The sequence below is a fragment of the Pagrus pagrus genome (assembly GCF_965226575.1).
Source record: "Pagrus pagrus genome assembly, chromosome: 3".
NCBI classification, from domain to species: Eukaryota; Metazoa; Chordata; class Actinopteri; order Spariformes; family Sparidae; genus Pagrus; species Pagrus pagrus.
The window spans coordinates 7,489,053-7,511,665 of NC_140187.1; the positions used below are offsets into that span (position 1 = coordinate 7,489,053).

At 39.1% G+C, this 22,613-nt stretch overlaps 2 protein-coding genes across 6 annotated transcripts in view; both read right to left on the minus strand.

Annotated features, from left to right (window-relative positions):
* The window catches only part of lrrc38b (leucine rich repeat containing 38b), a 48,317-nt gene extending 40,740 nt beyond the window's left edge, over window positions 1-7,577 (minus strand). Inside the window, exons 1-2 of one of the 2 annotated variants that reach the window (XR_014622356.1) lie at window positions 7,473-7,577; window positions 1,626-1,743 (exon numbers count right to left, since the gene is read on the minus strand). The gene's annotated coding sequence lies outside the window, so the exon portion shown is untranslated. The remainder of the gene's footprint in view (window positions 1-1,625; window positions 1,744-7,472) is intronic. The other variant, XR_014622357.1, reaches the window with a different exon arrangement.
* A 9,664-nt stretch (window positions 7,578-17,241) lies between these two features.
* The window catches only part of ephb2b (eph receptor B2b), a 134,434-nt gene continuing 129,062 nt past the window's right edge, over window positions 17,242-22,613 (minus strand). For all 4 annotated transcript variants that reach the window (XM_084348885.1, XM_084348883.1, XM_084348884.1 and 1 more), the window contains exon 16: window positions 17,242-22,121. In XM_084348885.1, the coding sequence (XP_084205011.1) occupies window positions 22,013-22,121 (109 nt within the window). In that variant the 3' untranslated portion in view covers window positions 17,242-22,012. The remainder of the gene's footprint in view (window positions 22,122-22,613) is intronic.

Here is a 22,613-nt window from a genome sequence, read left to right on the forward strand (position 1 = left end):
TAATTAAACTATTCAATGAGCCCTCATGTCCTGTAGAGAAGCATCTGCAGTTGTCATGTTCCCCACTCATTAAAATTCAAGTTTTCCTTTTCATTTGTCACCTGTCTGTGTGTGCTGCTGTATAACCTACCCTGTATTGTAAAAGGTTAAAGTGGCTACAACCAATATTTTTATAATTACATGTCTATGTTTGAAAGGAGTGAGCATCCCTCGGCTCCTCTGAGCTCACTGTTTTGGTGTCATTTTCTGTCTCAGCGGGCAGCGCTTTGGAGAAAACATCTCTAAATACCCTCTGTGCGCAACCTTCCCAGCACCAGACAGACAAAGTTAGTGATTAGCTGACGTACATAATGGAGCATTTAGCCACAAGAGAGCCAGACATTTGTTTCTTGCTGGAGTGCAAAACTCACATTAATCACTCTGACAGAGCACGCCTCCAGATGAATGCTAACGTTCGCTCCATATCTGATGGATGTGTAAACAGCCGACTGTTTGCTGACAAGTTCCCCTACGTCGACATAAAAGGTGATGATACGTCAGTGTTGTGTTCGTTTCCACTGGGACCAAACTGGCTAGAAGAATTACAATTTGTTTTAATCAAATAAATAAATAACCAGGAAGTATTGACTTACTAATTAACTGGTCATGTAGGTTAACATAGTGCTACATTTGATACCAAAGTGTAAAGTTTTACATGCCTTGTTAGACTTTTGAGTCTTGATTTTTTACCATTCTGAGGCCATATGGCCAAACTTAAACAATTTATAATGTAATAATATTTCAACAGTCAATTGGGAACAAATGTTAAACAACAACCACACAAAGGGAATATCACAGATCCTGCTTGCTATTTCTATAATTTAAAATAAATGTTCAATATACATATAAAAGGTTTAATGTTTAGAGTTTCTGGCATTTTGTAATGGTGATATCAAAATAACTTTTAAACTTTAATAAATTGTTTTTATGACTTTAACATATTGTCTGAGGCTGCCACCACCACGAGCATCATAAAGAATTTAGACATTTCTATAAAATAAAAGCGTAACCTTCAGGGGAAAAGTTAGGACCTGCCATCTCACAAATGCTAGACTTTTAATGACGGTGAATATTGTTTAAGCTGTCATCTACTAACCTTATCAAGAGAAACGATGCATCAGAATCCAATAATAAAATTCCTGAAATCATTTCTTACAGGGTCTTAAATTTAAATGGGGAATGAAAAATGACTTTTCTCATGAGATAATAAAAATATAAATATCTGCAGAGGCTGATCTAACAGAACATCTGCTCCATTAATCACTTTAATTGAACGGTGTGTACAAGTCTGGGATCATATGCACAGCAAGTCACACAAAAATGTGTTACATGTGCATTACACACTCTGTTGACGCACAAACGTACTTCAGACTCAAGTTGCCACGAGTTAGACATCACTTGTACGTACAAAAAAAACCCTCCAAGGCCTTCGAGACACTCAGTAAATAATCTCCTGCACATCTTTACATGATGACACTCATCTGTAGTCAATCATGAACAGATGGGACAGTGTGACTGCCATGTTAATGATGTCCTCCAATCAATCACTTGGGGAACTGTAGTGATAACGGCTCGTGTAATGTCACCTGGGAGGGGATTAAAGGTGAGCTACGACCTTTCCTGGATTACACGCGGACCCAATAATCTGTTGAGACTGGAGGACACACCTCGCTGCATCTTAAAATATTCCTCCGGTGTCTGCACCTGAGCAGAGACAGAGAAAAAGGAGTGGGGGGAGAGGATTTTTCACGTGGCTGCTGCTGACATTTATCAGCCTGCTTTGACTGATGTCCCATATGCCTCCTGTTTCTCCTTGAAGCCCAATTTCAGTTTCATTTTGTTTGTTGACAAATTTCATCAGCTCAGACAAGACAACAGTGGATAAGATGTGAAGTCTTTTTAAACCGTTCAGGTAGAAATGTTGGCACTCTTTTTGCCTGATCTCACAAAATAGAGGAAAATTGCGAGTTGTCTAGACAGCCGGAGACCTTGGAGGAGAATTTGTCCTCTGGAGCGTGACACCGGTTGACCCGTTGTTAAACACTGCCCCCCTGTGGCCAAATACTGTATGTTGACTGTGCAGCAGAATAGCCTTTTGTTAATGCCAATTAAATTAAATTCATTGTTAAGCTTTTGTTTCCGGGTAAAATAGACTCAAGCTGCAACTATTAGTTGATTAATCATTAAGTGGATCAAAAGAAAATTAATTGCCAACAGTTTTGATAGTCAATTCAGCCATTTTTCTAACAAAACCAAGGGAAGAAACACTCTACTTTATAAAATATATCTTTAATTATGTTTTTGTTCCAATAATTGTAGCTTTTAATCTTTTTTTAACATGTTTTCACGGTATAATGTATATTCTGCATTGTTTCAAAACCTAAAAGAAGCTATACAATGTATTCTCTGAGCATAAATATTCAAATCCAAGACTAGAAGCTGCAACTATTAGTCGATTTATCCATAAGTCAGAATAGAAAAATTCATTGGCAGCTATTTTAATAACAGATTAATTAACAGATTAAGTTCTTCTTTGTCATTTATGCTTGTAAATGAAAAGACTTTGGTTTTGTACTATTGGTTGCACAAAGAAGAAAGTTAAGGATGCCTCTTTGGGCTCTGGGAAATGTATGGTGAGCATTTTTTTGTTTTTAAATTTGAAAGTGATTGACAAATTGATTGTTAAGGAACAAAAAAATCTTCAGCCCTGCCCAGGAGTAATCATTTTTATAGCATTCCTTCAGGCGGAAGTATTCTGGATGTTTTTGGGCTTCAGTTTCACACACTGCCTCAAATTCAATCTGACACTTTTCGTGCCTTTGAAAAGTTTGGGATTTCTGTCAGAATTTCAAATAAAGTTCTGTGGGTTTGAAGTATGTTTGTCTGCACAGCATGACCCAGAGTTTCAAGAAAACAGGTTGTCTACCTGTCAAGAGGATATCAAAAAGTTCAGATTTCTGCTGTTAGACCAAAACTATTTTCTCAACCTCTAACCATGAAACTGAGAAAGACACTTGATGTATTTTTCTTGGGTCAACAGTCAATCCAAGAGCAGGTGTTTTCACCTGACTATGGCCTGAAGTGCTACATGCTTTTGGCCTACATGTTTAGCCAACAGACAGCAGAGTTACAAACACTTCTGGTGTATTCGGGCATAAAATGTTATAGCGTTGGCAGAGGTTCGGCCTCACAACTCTTTCTAGATCTGTGTTGAAATAGAGTCGCGCTGACAGCTGTAAGAATGGCTTGGTCTGTCTCATGATTTTGGCAAGAAACAGGTTCAAAGGTTGTTTAAAGAGGCCCAAAGGACAGATGTATTTTTGTTTTCCATGATTCTGGCGAGTGTCCAGTGAAGAAAGTCAATTTCTAACTCTTAAAATGTTCGTTTTTTGGGGGGGTTTTTTTCCAGGAAGCCAGCAGAGAGAAGGAGTGAAGAGAAATGGCTCGAGGCACTTGTGTAAATTATTCACCCCGCTGGATTCCCTCCAACAAGACATGGGCTGCGTTTGTGGGGGGAATCCCCAAAATGCCTGAATAGACGATGGCTGCCAGACAAACTGAGATTTGCTTCCAGTTTATATAAATCAAGGGAAGAAACACCCCCCTTTTTATTCCCCCATTTCAAGCAACTGTACAAAATACTTCGAGCATGCAGCATACTCCAAAATTCACTGGACCATGTGGTCAAGTGTGGACTGACACTTTTGAGCATTTGCTGACTGCTTTATGTCTCTAAAGGATGGATATCCCAAGGAAGTCATTTTTTCCTAGTTCAGACACAGCTCCAGTACTGAAATCTTTTACCGGTTGATTGGTTTGCCTACAATCTGCAAAGGGAAACGTTTCTGGCAAAGAAAGTGATCGTATTTTGATTTTAAATGACTTTTTTACACATTGAGCCAATCTGAGGTGTAGAAATGCTCGCATACCAACTCCATTTTGAGAAACTGTGAATATCCAGGAGACTTGTCGGAAAATAAGGGACTAAAGCTGCATAGAGCTACAGACAGTAGTGTTGATTCTCAGTGGGATTGGGAGTATTAACAGCCTTTTAACATAACAGGAAACCATTTAATTCATATAGAAGATAGTTTAATATCAAAATATGATACTAGCTTTCCTAGGAAAGTATTGCTGTACACACATATGGGACTTACTGGAGCTTAAAGGTTATCTGATGTGTATATTTGTGCCAATCCCATCTCAATACAATCACTCAGTTTCACACATTCAAAGACTCTGTCAATTGTCATTTACACAGCTTAATGACTATTGGCTGACCATTGATCAGCCGCGACCAACAGAGGTTAACAACAGATGTCACTCATTATTTTGCACTGCAGACGAAGTGATAGCATCTGTTTTCATTTATGTTTTCTTACAGAGTCCAAACTGTTTTGAAATCGGGGGTTTGTGTGTAACCACCTTTATTTCCAGGGAGCTCACTGCAAATCAGAGGCAGCGAATAGCAACCGAATCCCTATCAGCTCAATAAGGAACTCATTAGATAACGTTTCCACCACTTCTCTTCTTCTATCTTCATTATCTATTTGTTTTCAGATCAGCTTGAAGGATTCAGATTTAGTCATTTCTGCACATTTCAGTTTGTTGTGCCACTTTCTGCTATCGTTTGTGTAATCATGAAAATAGTGGCTCATGAGCACTTTTGTTTACACGGTGTTTGTTGTGTAGATGCAGTTGTTTTTAATTGCCTCTTCAGAAGTTGTATCTCAGCCTTTTTTTCACTTTTTTGTTTATAACTTATGAATTAAATGTGTTAAAATTAACCCCTGGGTCAGTAATTTTCCTTTGTACCCGTAAATTCATGCAATGTTTTCTTGATTATGTTTTTCTACATCAGCAGGAAACATGAAATAAACCTCAAGTTATTAAAATATGATGCGAGTTGTGTTTTTGCTGCTTCATCTTCTAACCCTGGAGTTGAAAACTGTGGCAGTGAGGATTTGTGAGTTGTCAACGAGGACTAGCCTGACCCTTCATCCAGCTGTCGGTCATATGTTCACGGACTGACAGCTGGCCTTCATTGTATGGATGGCCTCTTTCACTAAACTGTGGACTGAAAAAACCTTATGGCAACACTACAGAAATGTTAACATTATCTATTAACATTAGTAGATAATGAATGAATTTTCATTTTTCTGTGAACTTATCCTACATCTTAACTTAATATCATTCAGCAGAAATTACGAAAACCTCTTAGCTAATGGCTCAGTAGTTGTAGAATAGGGTCATTTTGCACAAGGCATTAAAAAGTAAGAAAGAGTCAATATGTTACTAAGACGCATGCAACTTGTTAACGGTTAATTTTTTCATCCCTGACATAAAGTGTTACCATCTCCTAACAAGGTTGCAATCGCATCTCTTCAGAAACTGATTGCTAAAATGAAATCCCAAATCCCAAAATGAATCACACTTTTTCCCCCCCCCTCCAGCAAAAATCCATTAAATAAAACTTGTGCCCGAGAAGTTTTGTTGATTACATTTCATCTTTTCCCTAACCATTACTCCCATCAACCATCAAGGCTCAGCAGTCTGCAGTTCCTCATTCCAGCAGCTGATTTCACTTGCACACATTCAACCCGGCACAGAGGGACGTGTAATCACCGAAACCTGCTGTTGCCGTGATTGGATGGAATGAAAACCTGTTGACTCTCTGGGCTCCGTGACACATCGTGGTGATGAACAACTGCAGTGCTCTGCGGTACAGAAGAGGGAAGAACTGCCTCTGCATTTCTACTGCTTGACGTTTGCATTATATTGTATATAGAGCCTTGAATGTTGTCTCAAAGACTATGAATATATAAATATGAATGTAAATCTCATTTGACTTGGAGGTGAATGAGAAAATAAATCTTGCAACGATACTGAAACCTAAACAGATCGTTTTCCTTATATTTCACCTACTTGTAATCTATTTTATTTCTTCTTTTGGATGGTGGGTGAGCCTTTGTGTCATTGTGGATGCTATTATGTTTAGCCAAGTGGGACATGTTCCTGAATCAATATCCCACATTGTGTTCCTGGGCCAACAGTTGCGATTAACCAATAGCAGCCCTCTGACATCACCAGTGTGATGGTCCTATTCTTCTTTCAAAGTACCTTTACTTGTATTTCTTCACAAGTAAGCTAACATTACAAAAATGAAGTACAAGCATTTGTAAAAACCCTCAGGAAACTAAATTAAATCTTTCACTGGATGTCATTAAGTCATTAGTATCTAATAATCACACTCTAGTACCTAGAGTTGTAGCTGCCTTAGCGAGTTAGTTTACTAACTAGGTAGACAATGCTAACAAGTAAGCTAGCCTATAGAGTGCTGCAAAGTCCTGAAACCTGTAAATCAGTTGGCAATGTAGCATTTCCCATTCCCTCTTCTCGAAGTCAGTGGGTTTCTTGAATGGGTTTTCAGTTAAATGCCTGAAATAAGGTCTGTGTTAGCTTAGGATATTATGCATTTTGTTCTACTACATAAAATACATCAGTTAAAATGATTACGCAAAAATCATAGAAGTGGTGTTCATTTGTGAAGATTATCTTACTAAATAAAACATGCAAGTATCATAGACTTCTGTCTGCATTAGTTTATTTTCAGCAAAAATCCAAAGTCCAATGGAAAAATCCCATTGGCTCTTCATTGAGGGAACCAGGCTGATGCTAACCTTGTAACGCTTGCAGCACTCTATAAGCTACAGCCTAATGTTGTTCACTAACATTAAAGGCTAAAGATGCTTTTGTCAGCATAAGTAATTAATCAAAAATGAACCGGAGAATTGTATTTTACCTTTTTATGGCCAACTCAATTGCAAGGCTAGTAATCCAGGACCATCGCTGCCATGTTGAACCTGGATCCTAGTACTGTTATACTAAATGTATATAGAGGAAACACTATTTACGAGGCATACTAGTAAAATATACTGAATAAGAAAAGATAACTAACTTTGTTGTACCAGCATGTTAAAAGACACACTATGTACCACTATTTGGTAAAACAAAATGCAGTCATAACTTTGAATGTTGCTATAAAGGTATTAAGTAAATCAAAATGTCAGACAGTCTTGCATTTTTCAGTCCAGTCAACACTACATGTTAAATCAACTGACTTGTGGGGAGGTGGCGTTTCAACATTTGTAAACGTGACACCACTGGATACTTTCAAGGAGAACTCGGGACATTTTCACTGAGACGTTTGTGGCGACAAAACCGGATGTTTCTGACAGGGAGTCGGTTCATCTGCAGCCGTGTTTGTGGCGACAAGACAGGGTGTTTTTTAAAAGACCTGACAGCAGTGTGGCGACCAAAACAGGTAGCTGTTTTAAGGCAAAAACTATGTTTTCTTACCCAAACCAAAAGTCTTTTCTGCTTAAACACAACCCTCATCTTTTGTTAGCTAATTTTTTGCAAAAGCTACTTACTGTCGTAGACCAGCAGCACCGACACGCCAACCGTTAGCTTCATACACCGAGTGCTAACGCTCGTGAGGCGCAGGTTGATTGCAGTGGACCAAACCACTGTGAGGCAAATGGAGGGGGGGAAGTTATCTGTAAAACAATAAAAAAAAAACATTGTTTTGTGTGTTTAGCTAGCACAAGTCGTTTCGTAATTAACTATATAACTTACAACTATATGTTTACACTAATATAGGTTATTGAGGGGGACAAATCTCTGTTCTTCACAGGAAGGAGGGGATGTCATTACCGATGTGAGTGGCGCATTCGCAAGTACGCAGCCATCTTGGACAGAGGTACGGCAACACGACATGGACAAACTACATATAGAACTGAAGGAGTACCTGTCATAGCATAACATTTTTATTATGTTATTGTGGACTGTCCAAGTATTTGGATAAATTATACTTTTATGCTGAGGCAAGCCTCTTTGACCTGAATTGACTTGAATTGTTTTTTATATATATAAATAAATCTTTATTTATCACTTTCAAGTGTAACATTCATTGTTCATATAAATATATAGACTAATTCAATAATCGCATTGTAAAATGACTTTGAACAGCTCATACATACGCATAAAACCAAAGGAAAACAAAAGAGGATAAAAAAGAAAATGTAGCCTTGTATAAGAAAACAATACATAGGTTATGATGTCAAATGTGTGCAAGGGAGATTGAAAAATAAAAATATACCAAACACCTTTTTCCAGCATTTTCTAAAGTATTTGAGAAGTCTAAAATGTTTCTTGTTGGTTGTTATCTTAGAAAATTAGCAAATGTAATCATAATCATAAACTAACTCAACAAATTTCTTCATTTACTTTAATTATGTGGTTTGTCCAATTCCTGTTGCCATACCTAGCTGTCCAAGATGGCAGTCATACTTGTTTGTTTAAATGCTTGTTAATTTTAGTATTTTGCGTCCGAGGACGCCCTAAAAAATGAGATGTTGCATCTCAAAGGTTTTATCGTCAAATGTTGAGATAAATATACCTTTGATATTTATCTGCCTGATAATGTTATTGTGTTTATCCTTATTGTCATTTTAATACTGTTATTTATGTCTCTGTACTCACAAAAGCAGTTATTTCTTACTTGAAAAGAGGGTCTAATGATTGAGAGTGCTGTTTGCCCTCCGGATGTTGAAGCTCTTTGTGATGTTAGTCTGCATAACTAAAACTGACATGACATGAAATTATTCAAGAAAAGGATGAGACACATAATGTAATGCTGTATCTTCACCACTAGATGGCGACCACGATCCATTGTTCCTGTCCAAGCTTTTAAGACTTGCTCAGATTTCTAAGCACATAAACTGAATTTATGTTTTGTGCAGGTAACACAAATTCATTTTTTAGTTTTATAAATAATGCAGGACTAAAATTCACATGTAAACATGTGCTGGGAAGCTGTGCGGTTTTAGTGCCACACAGATCAGTCAGATGCCTCCCACTGCCTCCCACTGGTGCTTTGCCTCCATCGCTCCGGGCCCTCCTGCTGCTGGAGGCAGGAGATGGAGCTCAGCCTGAAACCCAGCGAGCGTTTCACTGCGAGAGGGGAAAGATATCCTCTTTGGTTCTGCCCGACACGATGTGGCATCTGTGGGTTGTGTAACTCAAGTGGAAGGGAATTAAAAAGAAGGGGGGGAAAAGGAAAGTCACAGAGAGTTCAAATGTCTCTCTGTATCGTTTGGAAAATGTTCAATCTGCACTTTGATGTTTGTGCTCTGCAGCTTACTTGTTAGTTTTTGTGCAAATTCTCTGTAAAAAATGATGCATTTAGTAGAATTTAGTGCAATCAAATATTGTTTTCTCATTAACTTAAAGGTCCTATTTGTAAGAAAAAAATATTTTTGAGTCTTAAAATAAGAACTGAACGCTTTGGGATGGCGACTGACCCGACCTCCTATATCAAAGCGTCGATATTGGACGAGTTGGGAATCAACTTTTCTTACAAATAAGACTTTAAACGTAAATAAACACATTTTATTTGTTTCAAATTATTTAAACTTCAAGATTTTATTACACTTAATCCAACACAACAGGAGAAGCTGCAGCTGTTCACTGTGTTAAAATGAAGATTCTTCAAATTGAGTTTGTAATGTTGTGAACATTGTGTGAACAGTAGTTGATACAACATCATATCTTGAGGTTACTGAACATGTTTTCTCAAATTCAATCAACTAAATTTGTTTCACAAAAAGGACTTTAACCCTCAAAACTCGTCAATAGAAATAATCTGCCATTTGTTACATGGGTATTTTTGCTTACATTGATGTAACTAAAAGGTTAGGTAGATCAATTAATGATAATAAATTATAGAAGTATTGAAATTATGTTATAAATAAGTTTTTTCCATCAAATTTCACTAACTTAAAACACAAAACATATTGATCGTAAAGATTTTTTTCAACATAGAAACATGAACAAAATATTTTACTCACATTTTTTAGTTTTTGAGAATACAAAGACATTATGATACCTTCGTCTGCATATTTCCCCAGTGCCTACGTTGCTATTTTTGCTTATCGTGATGTTTTTTCTTGTATCTTCATTTGTTAAATACGCTCACAACTACCAAGTGCACTTTAATCCAAACTACAACATATACTATACTAACAAATGGCACCACGTTTCATCTTATATGTAATGACGTCATCGCATCATCACATCATGATTTTTTATTTTAGGTCGATTTAAACAGGATCGTGTAAACAAGGATTTCCAGCGGCCTTTTCGGGGCAGTCCTTTGGCGCCACAGTCTGTTTTGCACCGTACGTCGTGTGACGTAATGATATCATCATGCACTTAGTCTTTGCTTCCTGCTGCAAACAGAATGAATGCTGGAGCCGTTATATTCTTATTTAAGAACAACAATCTCTCGTGGCCAGCAGGGGTCCTTTTTCATACGGTTAAACTACTTAAATAAGTAAGTGAAGAAGTTTAACTCACATTTTTACGTTGAAACAACCCAAATCTATTCACAGTGACAGGGAGTGTTTTTTTACACATGAATATTCATAATAATAAGTAATTAAAAGCCTTTTCTTAATGATAAACTCTGCATATAAACACTCCTCACCTGCAGTTCAACATCAATGAATCCGGACACATTTTACTGGGAAGTCTTTAAGGACAGAGCTTGGCAGTTTCTTATCATTAACACCAGTGCACCAAAGCTGTAGTCTGTCCTTGAATAACGGCTTCTGTTTAAAAGTTTCTCCGAGTTGCCTGCCAAGCCACAACAGCTCGGATCAAACGTGGTTTTTATTTACAACCAGGGGTCCCTGCGAGCTCCACATTAACCTCTCAGTCTTATTTACTGTACCTGCTGGCCTGTATTAAGCAGAGCCTGAGTCCAGATAGAGTTGGATGTAGTTCTGCGTACCCTGAGCCCAGATGTCCAGATCTCTTGAACACATTAATTCATCAATCCTGGCACAGGCTCTTTTAGCAGTCTGCGCTGCATTAGCCACTGTCTCGTAACTCTCTTAAAATCTGGCTCCCGGGGTCGAACTTTTGAGCTTCTTGCCAATTAAGGGCAGTTGTATGGTAAGCAGATCCGTTCCTCCTGTGCCCGGAGGAATCACTATGTCTTATTTCATTCTGATTCCACTTTCCATCATGTTTCCTGAGCGGGGGACATGATGGAGATGGCTTGTGACATTCGTGACCCATTTGGAGGTCTTTCCGCACAACATGAGCCGGTGAACTCTTCCTCACTTGCTCGCGTTGGCCTTAATGTCCTCGGTGGCCACATACAGTTTTTTCATCTCACAGCCACCATTATGGAGAATCTGCGGTGACCTCCCGCGTCCCAGATTGCCTGCTGAATGAGAACATTTGCCGTAACGCCGACAGACAGGACAGCAGCTTCCAACCTGCTGGATGAGTCGTCAGACCTGGAAAACACACCACGCTGTAGGCTGAACATTTACTATTTACCGAAACCATGTCGGAGCCATTTTTCAACAGGGCGTACTTGATGTTTAGGCTTCTATTGATGAATGTTTTAGCTGTTTGCACAGTCTGCATCTTTGTTTACTGTAAACATTTGCCTTTAATTTCTATTTTACTGTATATTATCAGCAGTAATCATTATCCTCGCTGTGTCTGTTACCCTACTTTAATCACCTTGCTTTGCTAGACTATTAATCACTATGTAACCCTCGTGCACAATCTGATTGTTGCATTTGTTTATCATTTTTATCCTCGATTTGCGTCTGATCTCTGCAGTCAAGAGAAATATTCTCTCACTATTTTTATGTTATTCACCTTAGTGCTGAACTGCCTCCGTTTGCACTTACAGTACTCTATCACACTCTGACTCCCACAGTCATGTTTCTCTTTTTATCCATGTGGGGACTGGTGTGTTTTTAAGTACCGTATAAGCTACTGGATGTGTAAATGTTCTCTCTGTCTGTCTGTCTTTTCTAATTAACTTATATTTTTGTATTAGCTTCATTCAAACTGTTCAACTCCTCGCTCTGAGTGTCAGACACTGAGTCAGTAGGAGGACTCTGGGCGCTTTGTTTCTCAAATAATGTGCAATAACCCATATTTCAACTGTAGCATTATATATTACATTATTGTATTTGTAGATATATTTCTAGTAGAATGTACATTTCTTATATTTCTATTCTATTTTTATTATTCTTGCTTATATATAGTTTTTTTATTTTTCTGCATATTTCTAAGACTTTGAATGGGAGCAGCTGTAACGCAAACAATTTCCCCTCAGGGATCAATAAGTGTTTCTGATTCTGATTCTGATTCTGGTTCTGATTCTGATTCTAAAGGAGGACTCTGTAGTTTTGGGGAAGACATTTTAATCAGAAGAGAAAGCTCCTCATTGACTGTTTTTTTTGTGTGTGCTCCTAAACAAACTCTCTTTGTTTTCATGACTGAATAAACAAACTGACCTTAAAGGACAACACACTTTCATTCTGTTTTACTTTGTTTATATGTGGCGGACCCTGCCACCTTTCTAGCTTCAAACAGTGTCCTGGGGACCTTATTTTCCTCTGGGAACAGCTTGTTTATCAGTTATTGGAGGAATAAATATCTCTGGGTTTGTATCATCGCCTCATTAATATCCAAAATGTTAAAATCCTGAGTTTGAATTTCTTCTCCAGAGCTCCACATCGCCCCTTTAAGTGGTTTTATTTCTGTTAAAAAGTAATTATTAGTGTTTTATAAATCAGGCCGTGGTGTGGACGGCGCGTTGGGTTGCCAGAATGAAACACATCATGTTGGGTGGAGTTGATCCTCCTCCTGCTTCACTTTTATTAAAACCATTTTTTAAATTTATAAGAAAGAGGCGATCCATCAGACCAGTCAACCCCTTATCTTCAGGGAAAACGGCGGCAGAGCATCTGGACCAACATCTATCTACAAACAACTTATTAACATTTCTAACTGCTGACTCGCTGCTTTATCAGAAAGCACAAACTCATAACTCTCCATTATTATTGAATTGCTCATTTCGGGTCTTTTCTCCGGTCCAGATGCTGTGCAGACATTTTTTTTCTTTTCAGAAGTGGTAAAACTGATGAAGAATGAGTAACTGGTTCGCCACTAATTACTCAGCCTCCATCTGTTTCACTTCTGACAGTGTTTTGATGAAGTTGCTAAAGTAACTTCTAAACAGTCACTGTGACTCAGTGTTTAGGTGATGATCGTGTTACGTGTGCTTTAAAGGATCGTGTGGCTCTTTAAAGGTGATGGGAGGAAATCTTTTATTTACATTTTCGGGTTTCAGACGTCCAAGTCACACATTTAAAATTACAAAATCAAGGACTGTTAACTATTTATTTAATTGCACGCTCCATAATGACGATAATATTGAACTTTTAATTAAAAAAATTTAAAAAAACATTAATTACTTTTTAAGTATGTTCTTGGTGGTAGTCTAGTAGCACTAATCCCTAACCCTCTGTGGTTGTTTTCATGTTGGTTTGTGTGCTGCACAGATGTTCAGGGTTAACTGCACAATAGTGTTAGTTTCTTCTCGAGGACCCTTAGAAGAAAAGCTGTTGGGCTGAAAGAGATCCTACTAAAAATATCAAATGAAAATAATAGAACCGGCATGCTGATTACATTTTTAAAGGAAACAACAACAGCAGCACCACCAATCACATCCGTATCTGAATATCTGAATATCTGAATATTAACATAAGCTGCTGTGAGACTGTCCGCCCTCAATTACTGATGGAAAATATATATATACATATATAGTATATGTCTGTTCAGATATTTTGTCAGTGAAATGTGTATACTCTGACATTTTATTGTTCTGATCTGTGCACGCAGCATCTACTGCACGTCTGTCCACCCAGGGAGAGGGATCCCTCCTCTGTGGCTCTTTCTGAGGCTTCTTCCATTTTTTTTTCTGCTACAAGGAGTTTTAATATCTGGGGAGTTTTTCCTCACTCATATCGAGGATATATTCACCGTACAGACTGTAAAGCCCACTGAGGGAATGTGATTTTGGGGCTGTATAAATAAAACTGCACTGACTTGAAATTGACCTCAGATACAGTTCTGTAAAAACTGTTTTTAAAAATCTATTTTATTCTTGAATGTATTACAATACTAAACAAATAATAAACAAAAACTGTCTGATATTTTAAACGTAGCTGCAGAAGGGCTCAGATCTTCTACATGAGTAGAAATACAGAATAATATAAATGATTTACACATTATATTTGCTGTGTTAAAAAGTATTGATGGATTCTATAGAAGCTTGTAAAGGTCGAGCTAATTTAGACTATTTCATATAATTTATAGATATTTTAACAGTAAAGTTTTAACCTCTTGATCTTTGATTTTACACCATAATTTGGTTTTATCTTGTTTTATGAATTTGAATCTACAAAATAGCAAGTGACTTAATTTACTGAATAGACGTTGTGGAGTAAAAAGTACAATATTTGCTTTTATATTACAGTGGAGATAAAAGTACAGTAGAAGACAGTACAGTAAAACTGTATTTTTCCATTGATGTCAGTCTTCAGGCTCAAAGGGTGGTTGCGAGTCACAGTGAGATGGCCACAGGGCCGTAGCAAAGAATTATGGGCCGTGTGAAGAGGAGACGGCACCTCTACAGACCCCTCTTATCCCCACTCAAACAACAACAAACACCTTTCATCAGGCATGTTCCTAAATGAAATGAGCTTCCTGAAAACATCGCTACTGTTTGACAGGTCATCAGTCACAGTCTGTAATCCCCGCTAGCACACTCGTTTCCCTCCGACCCTCAGAGCTCAGATGACGAGCCTCTCCCGGTTTGTTCCCATGCTCGGGCCTCGCTGGGCCCCGAGTCATCAAGGTGTTAGAAGGTGGGGGGGGGGGACCGGTCGAGACTGGAAGTAGAAAGAGTTTGTGGTGCCGGCTGGGCCTCCCACCACCCTCCTGAACTGAACTCCTGAACTCCCCTCCTCTCCCGCTCATGGGGTAAACCTCTTAACACACGCGCCTTTTCTCCGCCGGGTCGGGCCGAGGTCTCCAGCCTTTCACACGTCGGCCGCTAATGAGGTTTCAAAATCTCAGAGCAAGGTGAAGGGAGCCTGACCTCCACACGAGAAGCTGAGCTGCGGAGACACGGCAGCTCCGTCGGTCAAATCACTTCTGACATAAAACCACAGAACAATGTGCAGTAGTCTGGCTCCGGGGAAACACTGAGAGAAGTACCGCTCGCTCAGAAACGCTCAGTTTGACCCAAAAAAAAAAAAAAGATTGACGCTGCTTTTTGGTGAGTTCAATATGATGTGTGCTGTGACCAATGTGGCGTTTATGGTTTGTGATAAAATTCATGTCTGTGAGTCATTAAATTATTTACGTCATTTGTGAGCCGTAGCCTACTTTTAGCATCGGCGTAGGAGCGTGGGAATGAAAACCAGAGAGCCGTGCAGCATCCTGCAGTTTTTCTTCAAATGTTTGAAATATTCACAGAGCTGCAGGAGGTTGGATTGTTTTTTTTCAGGCAATGTTTGGAAGTAAGTTGAATGAGAGCTGGAAAAAAATGTCATACTGGAAGTTTAATAATCTTTTTTAATACAAAACCTTTGAAAACATTGATCTGAATTCAATCTTCTGATCTACAAAGGCAGAGAGCTGTGAAGTTAGGGGGGTGTAAAGTTCTCAGTCTGGTTGTCACGTCTTCATTTTATGAATTATAAGGCTGATTATTTTACCTGAAACCTGAACAGAACCTGCACAGAAACAAGAAAATGCAGATACACTGCTCTCCCTTTGGACGATCCTCAGAAAATACATGCAAAGAAATGTAACTAAAAACAAAATGTGTTCTTTCAGCTCTCTTCCGCTTCTATTTTCAGTGGTTGAAGAAAAATGGTATTAAATCACAGCCCGTAGTTAATGAGAGTTAATTGTATCTCTGTTTTACAACGAGCCTGTCTCTTTTTACTGTTAATATTTAGAAATCAGTTCAGTTAAACAATCGAGAGTTTATATCTTTAAATATGTGAAATACATAAATATATAATTTACTTTTTCCTGTTCTTTTGATAAAGGTGCACTATGCAACTTTTTTTACAGGCCTATACAAAGACAGAGGCAGGGCTCTTTACACAAGGAAAAGCAGTTTTTACATCTCTATTTTAAAACGTTAGATCATTGTATTTTAAGTTATAGTGTGGTGAAAACAAAAAGAAGAAGATGTACCTGAAATTGTGACTTAAGAAAAGTTACATAATGCACCTTTAAGCACTTTTAATACTAGATACGTTAAGACTTTAACTATTTGTATGTGACGTTCACTTTCACCAGTTGTGATTCAACATAATATCTTCACATTTACTCAAGTATGACTTTTTGGTACTTTTCACAACACTAGCAGCCACAGTGACGAGCTCACAGCCTGCTGAGAAATGCCGAGTCCGAGTCAGTTTAGTTTCAGCTAACTTGCTAACGTGCTGCGGCTTTCTCACCAGCTAGCTTTAGCATGATACAGTATAACCCCGTTGCTTTAGCTGTTCATCTGAGTAGGCTACTAGTAAAGAGTAGTGTCAGACTTTCAGCTCTCTTTAGTAGTTTCTGCAAATTAAATGCAAATTAAATTTTATTTTACAGAAATAAAACATTTCTAAGGCATAATATTTTTATATTTAAAAAAAAACAGTCAAAATTGAAGAATACAGGCTTGACGCAATTTAAATTAAAATTCAAATATGCAGTTGCTGCAATTTCCTATTATGATAATAATGTTACATTAACTTAAATTTGACCACATCTCATAAAAAAACACTTATCAGTGACATTACAAACTTTAAATCAATTAGAAATAAATAATAAAATTTTCAATCAAATTGAAGTTATTTCCTGCTGTTTTTAAATAGTTGCTGTTCTTGTGATATCAACCATCACTGATAAACTGGTAAACTTACAGTTAATTTAACTTTAGCTTATAGTCATTTCACTGTAAACAATGAAAAGCTTCATAAACGATTAATAAAGCAGTTGTAAAGGTTTATAAACATCAGTTGCAACTTTATAATAAACAATTGCTTATTAAATGGTTTATAAAGCATTTTGTTGTTTGTTAACAGTGAAACAACTATTAACTAAAGTTTAATTAACTATACATTTACCATTTATGAATGATGTTTCCATGTTTTAAGAATAATCTTTTGGACGCACCAGATTTCACATCACCTCTTTTAAATCAACAGTCCAAACTTGATTTTATGTTGAAATGAACAAAAAACTCATCGCTGTTTTATAACAGATCTTATTTTTTATTGAGGAGAGTCAAGTTGGGCTTTCCATTTTTAGAAAATAAACCAATGACAATATTACAAATAATGAAATTGTTACATCATTCACAGGGTTACAGTCAATATACATTTATACAGAAATACAGGATCTCCCACATCAGTCACAGTGGTCTGAACCGGCACTGGTCTATAATGTGGGCTTTTAAAGGACCGGGGGACGCGTGAAGATCCCCCGTCTGTAACAACCAACAGCCAGAGTGGTGGTGGGAGGGGGGGGGGGGGCAACAGAGGGGAACACAGGGTCATATCGGGGAACACAGGTGCTGTAGTGGTCTGAAACAGAGGGAAAGACGCCGGCTCCCTCTGAGCAGCAGCCAGCGTTTGTCCATCAGCAGCCTGCTGAAGTGTCCTGCTGCAACATTCACAGACTATCTGCACCTGAAAAAAATCCAACAAGCTACATGTAAACCACCGCAGCAGTAGAGGGCGCTCCGGTGCTTTCGTGCTGCATCCATTTAAACAGGAGCCATTTTCTGTCTTCTACAACGGGAGGCAGACCTCTCACTCTGACCATGCTGTGGCTGGGCGGCGTTCAAACGCAGCCCCAGCGGGTACAGCCTGGCACTGCTCGTGTTTATGCACACTATCATGTAACAGTAACACTGAGACTTAACGGTTTTTCCTCCGTCCTTCAAAAATTGGCACACGGTGAGGGCAGGACTGAGTGGTTTTTTAAAACTTATTTGCTTCACAGATGTAAGAGGAGAAAGTACAGCATGTTTTGCTGAAAAAGCTGCAGCGGGCCAAACGCTGGTGTGAAACCATCATGAGAGTCACGACCACGCCGCGCCTACTTCAATTTCCAGAGGAAAACTGTAAAAAGTTTTTCAACCGAGAGAAGCTGGAGTCTGTGTGTGTGGATGGCATATTTTTGGCGCTGTAAAACGTCACAATAAAAGTTCATCTGCAAAGTGGGAAGTGAACGGGAGAAAACAAACCGCTTCGAGGAAGGGGACATGACCGAGTGAATCGTCCGTATATACAAATCTTGAGTTGAAAAACAGCGGATTTAACTTAACCAGTGATCCAATATTCAGACTGCCCTTTTGTTCTGTGAGAAATCTTTACGGTAATGGACAATAAGTTCACTTAAATGAAATATTCATCTAATTTCAGAGAGGTGATAAAAGAATAATCACCACATAAAATATCTGTCAGAAATATGCCCTCCATAAAAAACTGCACCAGATGAATTAGTAACTCGGTTTCCATACATTTTTCAAAAGTCTCGAATTTGGAGATCAGGGCTTTTTTTTCACAGCTTGCGAGCTCTGGTGTGAAGAAAAGAAAAAGCAGCCGGTCTGCTGTTGAATCAGAATCACTTGAAACACTTGACATAAGTGCGTCAATTTCTTGTGGCACTATCATTGCACAGCTTGAACCTGCAACAATACGTCTCTTTTTGTGCCATAAGAGCCATAAGATACATAAATACTTCATGCAGTGCTTTCAAACACTCCACGTTCAATCGAAAAAGGTTTTTGGAAAAACACCAAACTAATCCTTTTCCGAAAGGAGCTCAACAACAAGTATTCCCGCACGCTGGCAGTATGCAACATAAAGTCAACTTCAGCACTATTTTATGTCTAGCAGTAAGTATTTCTTTAAGGTAGTCCCTTCAAGCAAAGTTCAAGGATAATTGCTTGATTAATAACTCAAAGTCTTGGCAGGATCCGTGGACAAGCGCCCGAATGAGCTTTAATGGAGCCCGGAGCAGAAACTCAGCAGCCTTGTGTATACTTTAGATTAATTTCTTCGTACAACATTAAGTGTTTTTCCTGACGACGGAATATTTGCCGTACCATGAGAAGATGTACGGCCTCTGAGCGTAAAACTGATGAGCTGTTAAGTATTGAGAAATGGAAAAGGAAGACGGTCTAAAGCTCAGTTTAAAAAGCAAACTGCATGTTGGCATCGGTGGCATTTAGGTCACAGCATCACTTCTCGTTCGCCTCTCAGCTATGACTAACAGCTCATGATTCTCCTCCTCCAGTTTCATGTTATAAAAGCTTCCAGGGAAAATATGCCTTCTGATGTGTTGAACTGGAGATGAAAATAACCGAGGAGAGGATTACGTAGCAGAAAGAGAATAAAAAATCCCTCGACTCCTGCCTTTGAATTATCTGGACAGCCAGAGATAATGAAAGGTAAAGCGACAGGGGGCTTTGGTGCTTAAAGCTGTCTGTAGTGACACCACCAGAAACTCAGGTCAAGTCTGAGAATCGTTGTCCGGACTGAGGGGATCTTTTTCACACATAGTCGGAGACATGCAGCATCAGGACAAGACATCAGACAACTGCACCACTGATGAGTGTCAGCTCGCCCGCTGCTGTTGGTGCTTTTGAACTCGCCGAGACGAAACCAGACAACTGCAGAAAGCCGACTGTGTGGAGATCAGTAGGAAGCGGCAGACAGGTGGCTGACAGGCATGTGTGTGATCAAGGGGAGAGAGAGGGAATCAGCACCCGGACAGAGCGGCTGTGATCGGGGTGCGGCCGCCCCGCTGCGACCGGACACATCTTACCGATGGCTCACAGCTGGACGTCCATGTCTGGCTGTCAGGCCTCGAAGCGGAGCCCAGTGGGAACTCCGCGCTGCTGATATCGTTTACTGGCTGTGTACATAAACCCGCAACTCTCCGGGGAATCGCTGCATCGCTACCAGCTCCGTGTTTCCCCTCACGCACCTTTTACGCCAGGTTACAGATGACAACACAAACGATGATTGACAGCTGTGTACTCATGAGACAGTATGGTTCACAGGAAACCGTACAAGAAATGCATACACTGTCGGTAAAATAAAAATCAGGGCTGTTTATCTACATTTTGTGCACCAACATGATTCATGTTTTTCAAAATAAAAATTTCTAAGCATTGATGGAAGATCCAGAGTGTTTGTTGGAGTCAAACAGTCGACTCAGTGCAGGAAAAAAAAAAAAAAATGAACTAAAAGTGATCATAATAACAAGTCAATAATATCCATACAGAAATTGCAAAAATATAACACGTTGCATTTTTGTTTTTTCATTCAACAAACGCCTGATTGTAAAGTCTATGTGTGTAAAATAACCATGTGTGGTATCAAAACTGTAATACTTTAAACATAAAAAATGTCTCTTCAAAAGGAAAACTGGAAGAAGAAGAAGAAGAAGAAGAAGAAGAAGAAGAAACATTGAGTATAATGCAGCCACATTATAATCTGTAAAGTGTGTCAAATCCAAGCTCTTACCAAACAGAGTTCTAGTAATTGCAGCAAATCAAAGCACTGTGAAATTAACCACTCACTCAGCATGCGATCAAACACGAGTCCCGACGGGAGCCACGGCTTCTTTGTGCATGTGGTGTGCACGTGCGACATGTGCACATATGCACAGAGATGAACAATGTGATGGAGGATGCTATATCAGGACGTACTGTGTCTGTGTGTGTGTGTGTGCGTGTGTGCTGATGTAAACAGTAGAACCTGTTTCTTTTCGTGTGAATCTACGGAGGAAGTTTTTTAACAAGCTATTATTTTATTTTTTTTCACAGAATGAGAGAAGAAACCGAAGCTGAAAACAACTTAAAAATCCTCCCTGCGGTCAGTTCTTCTGCTCCCGAACCGATCGATTACAACTGTTTTCTGAGTCCTCGCGTCGTGGCAGGTCTAGTGCATCTGATATGTACAGTACAGGATCATGACTGGGGTGCAAGAGAAGGGAAGAGATCTATTTGGCAAGCTGTGAGTGTTTCACTGTGAAAGGAAAAAATAATAAACAAACTCGTCTTTGTTGCCTAAAGTGAGAGGAAGCATGGTGAGACGGAATCTTCATCACAAAATTTCACACAATATAGAAAATTACTTGCAATGAGAAAAATGTTTTTTTTTTCTTTTTCTCGAGTGTCGATTTCACTCGGTGAGTTGTCAGTCTGAACGAATGTGTTTTTTTGACATCAGTCTATGCCAAAAGTTGTCCATTTCATGTTTTTTTTTTTTTTTAGATTTATTTTCTCTCCTGGGGAAACAGCTGGGAGTGCACGTCAGGTCCCTCGGTCTCCTCCGCAGTTTGCCTTTTCAGAGGCCCACAGAGATTTCTGTTTCCTCGCGATGTCCAAAAATTAAAAATGGCAAAGACAATATCCACACCTTGTTGAGGATGGGCTCGTCTCCTCAACTCTTCCTTGTTTCCTTTTTTTTTTTTTTGCCCTTTTAAAGGGTAGCTTTCCTACTCAGTTCGTCTAGTGTACAACCTTATATCATCTATAAATTTAGATAAACTCCTTGCCTTTTCTTCAGTTTTTCTTTTTTTTTCTTTAAAAAATTCTTTACAAAATTATCAGAACAAACAAAACCAAAAAAATAAAATGTTCAACATCAAATGAAAATTGGTGGAAGATTGAAAAAACGTGTTGCTGGTCACTTCTAACCTCCCGTGTTTCTAGCTCCAAAATCCGTGGGTCGGCTGTGGGCCCTCCGACGCCCTCCGATCGCACAGACTTTCTTGTTTTCCACGACTCTCCACAGCTGATCCCAAGGATGGAGGGAGAGTCAGGGTGAGGGGATGAGAGGAGGAGAGAGGGAAGTGGAGAGGGGAACGGGGGGATGAATGGTAGTCCGGTGGGAAGACCAGACACACTGTAACGCGAAAAAAACATCCACTCCATCCTCAACACCCAGAGCCCTGCATCCCAACCGCCTTTTTTATTCCCCCTCTGCTCCGCTCGGCAGGGTCAAACCTCCACCGACTGGATCTGGTTCATCTGCGCCCGCATCATCTGGACGCTGTTCAGGATCTTCTTTTGATGGCCTGCTAACGTCACACCAACCCTCAGGATGTCCCTGTGAGGAGACACACAAGCAGATGTCAGACCACAGACTATAAACAGTTCCTTCCCTCTGTCTCTGTCTCGCTATCTAATTATCTTATATCCTGCCTATTTATCAGCAGCCGTATCAATTATCAAAATTACATATCATTTCAGAATATCAGAAATAGCTTCAATCCTCCTTCTCTGCAGTATCAATACACAGTTAATAGCTGCACTTTTATCATATCACTCTCTCTTCTCTGCGGCAGTGAGCTGACACACACACATCAGTGTTTCCGTCAGTGTATTTCAACACCAGCAGCCCGCCGTGCCAAAACATTATACAATCTTTTTTAAAATATCTTTGTACCTTTGATTTCCAACTAAAAAGTGTTATACAGTTCAAGTAGCAAACTCCTTTCAGGAATAACTCAGATGTTGCTGAGGTTGTGTGAGTTAAGTTAGCGAGTGTCGAGGGAGACGGAGAGAAAATGAAAAGAAAACAAGAGCATGTGTGAGACGG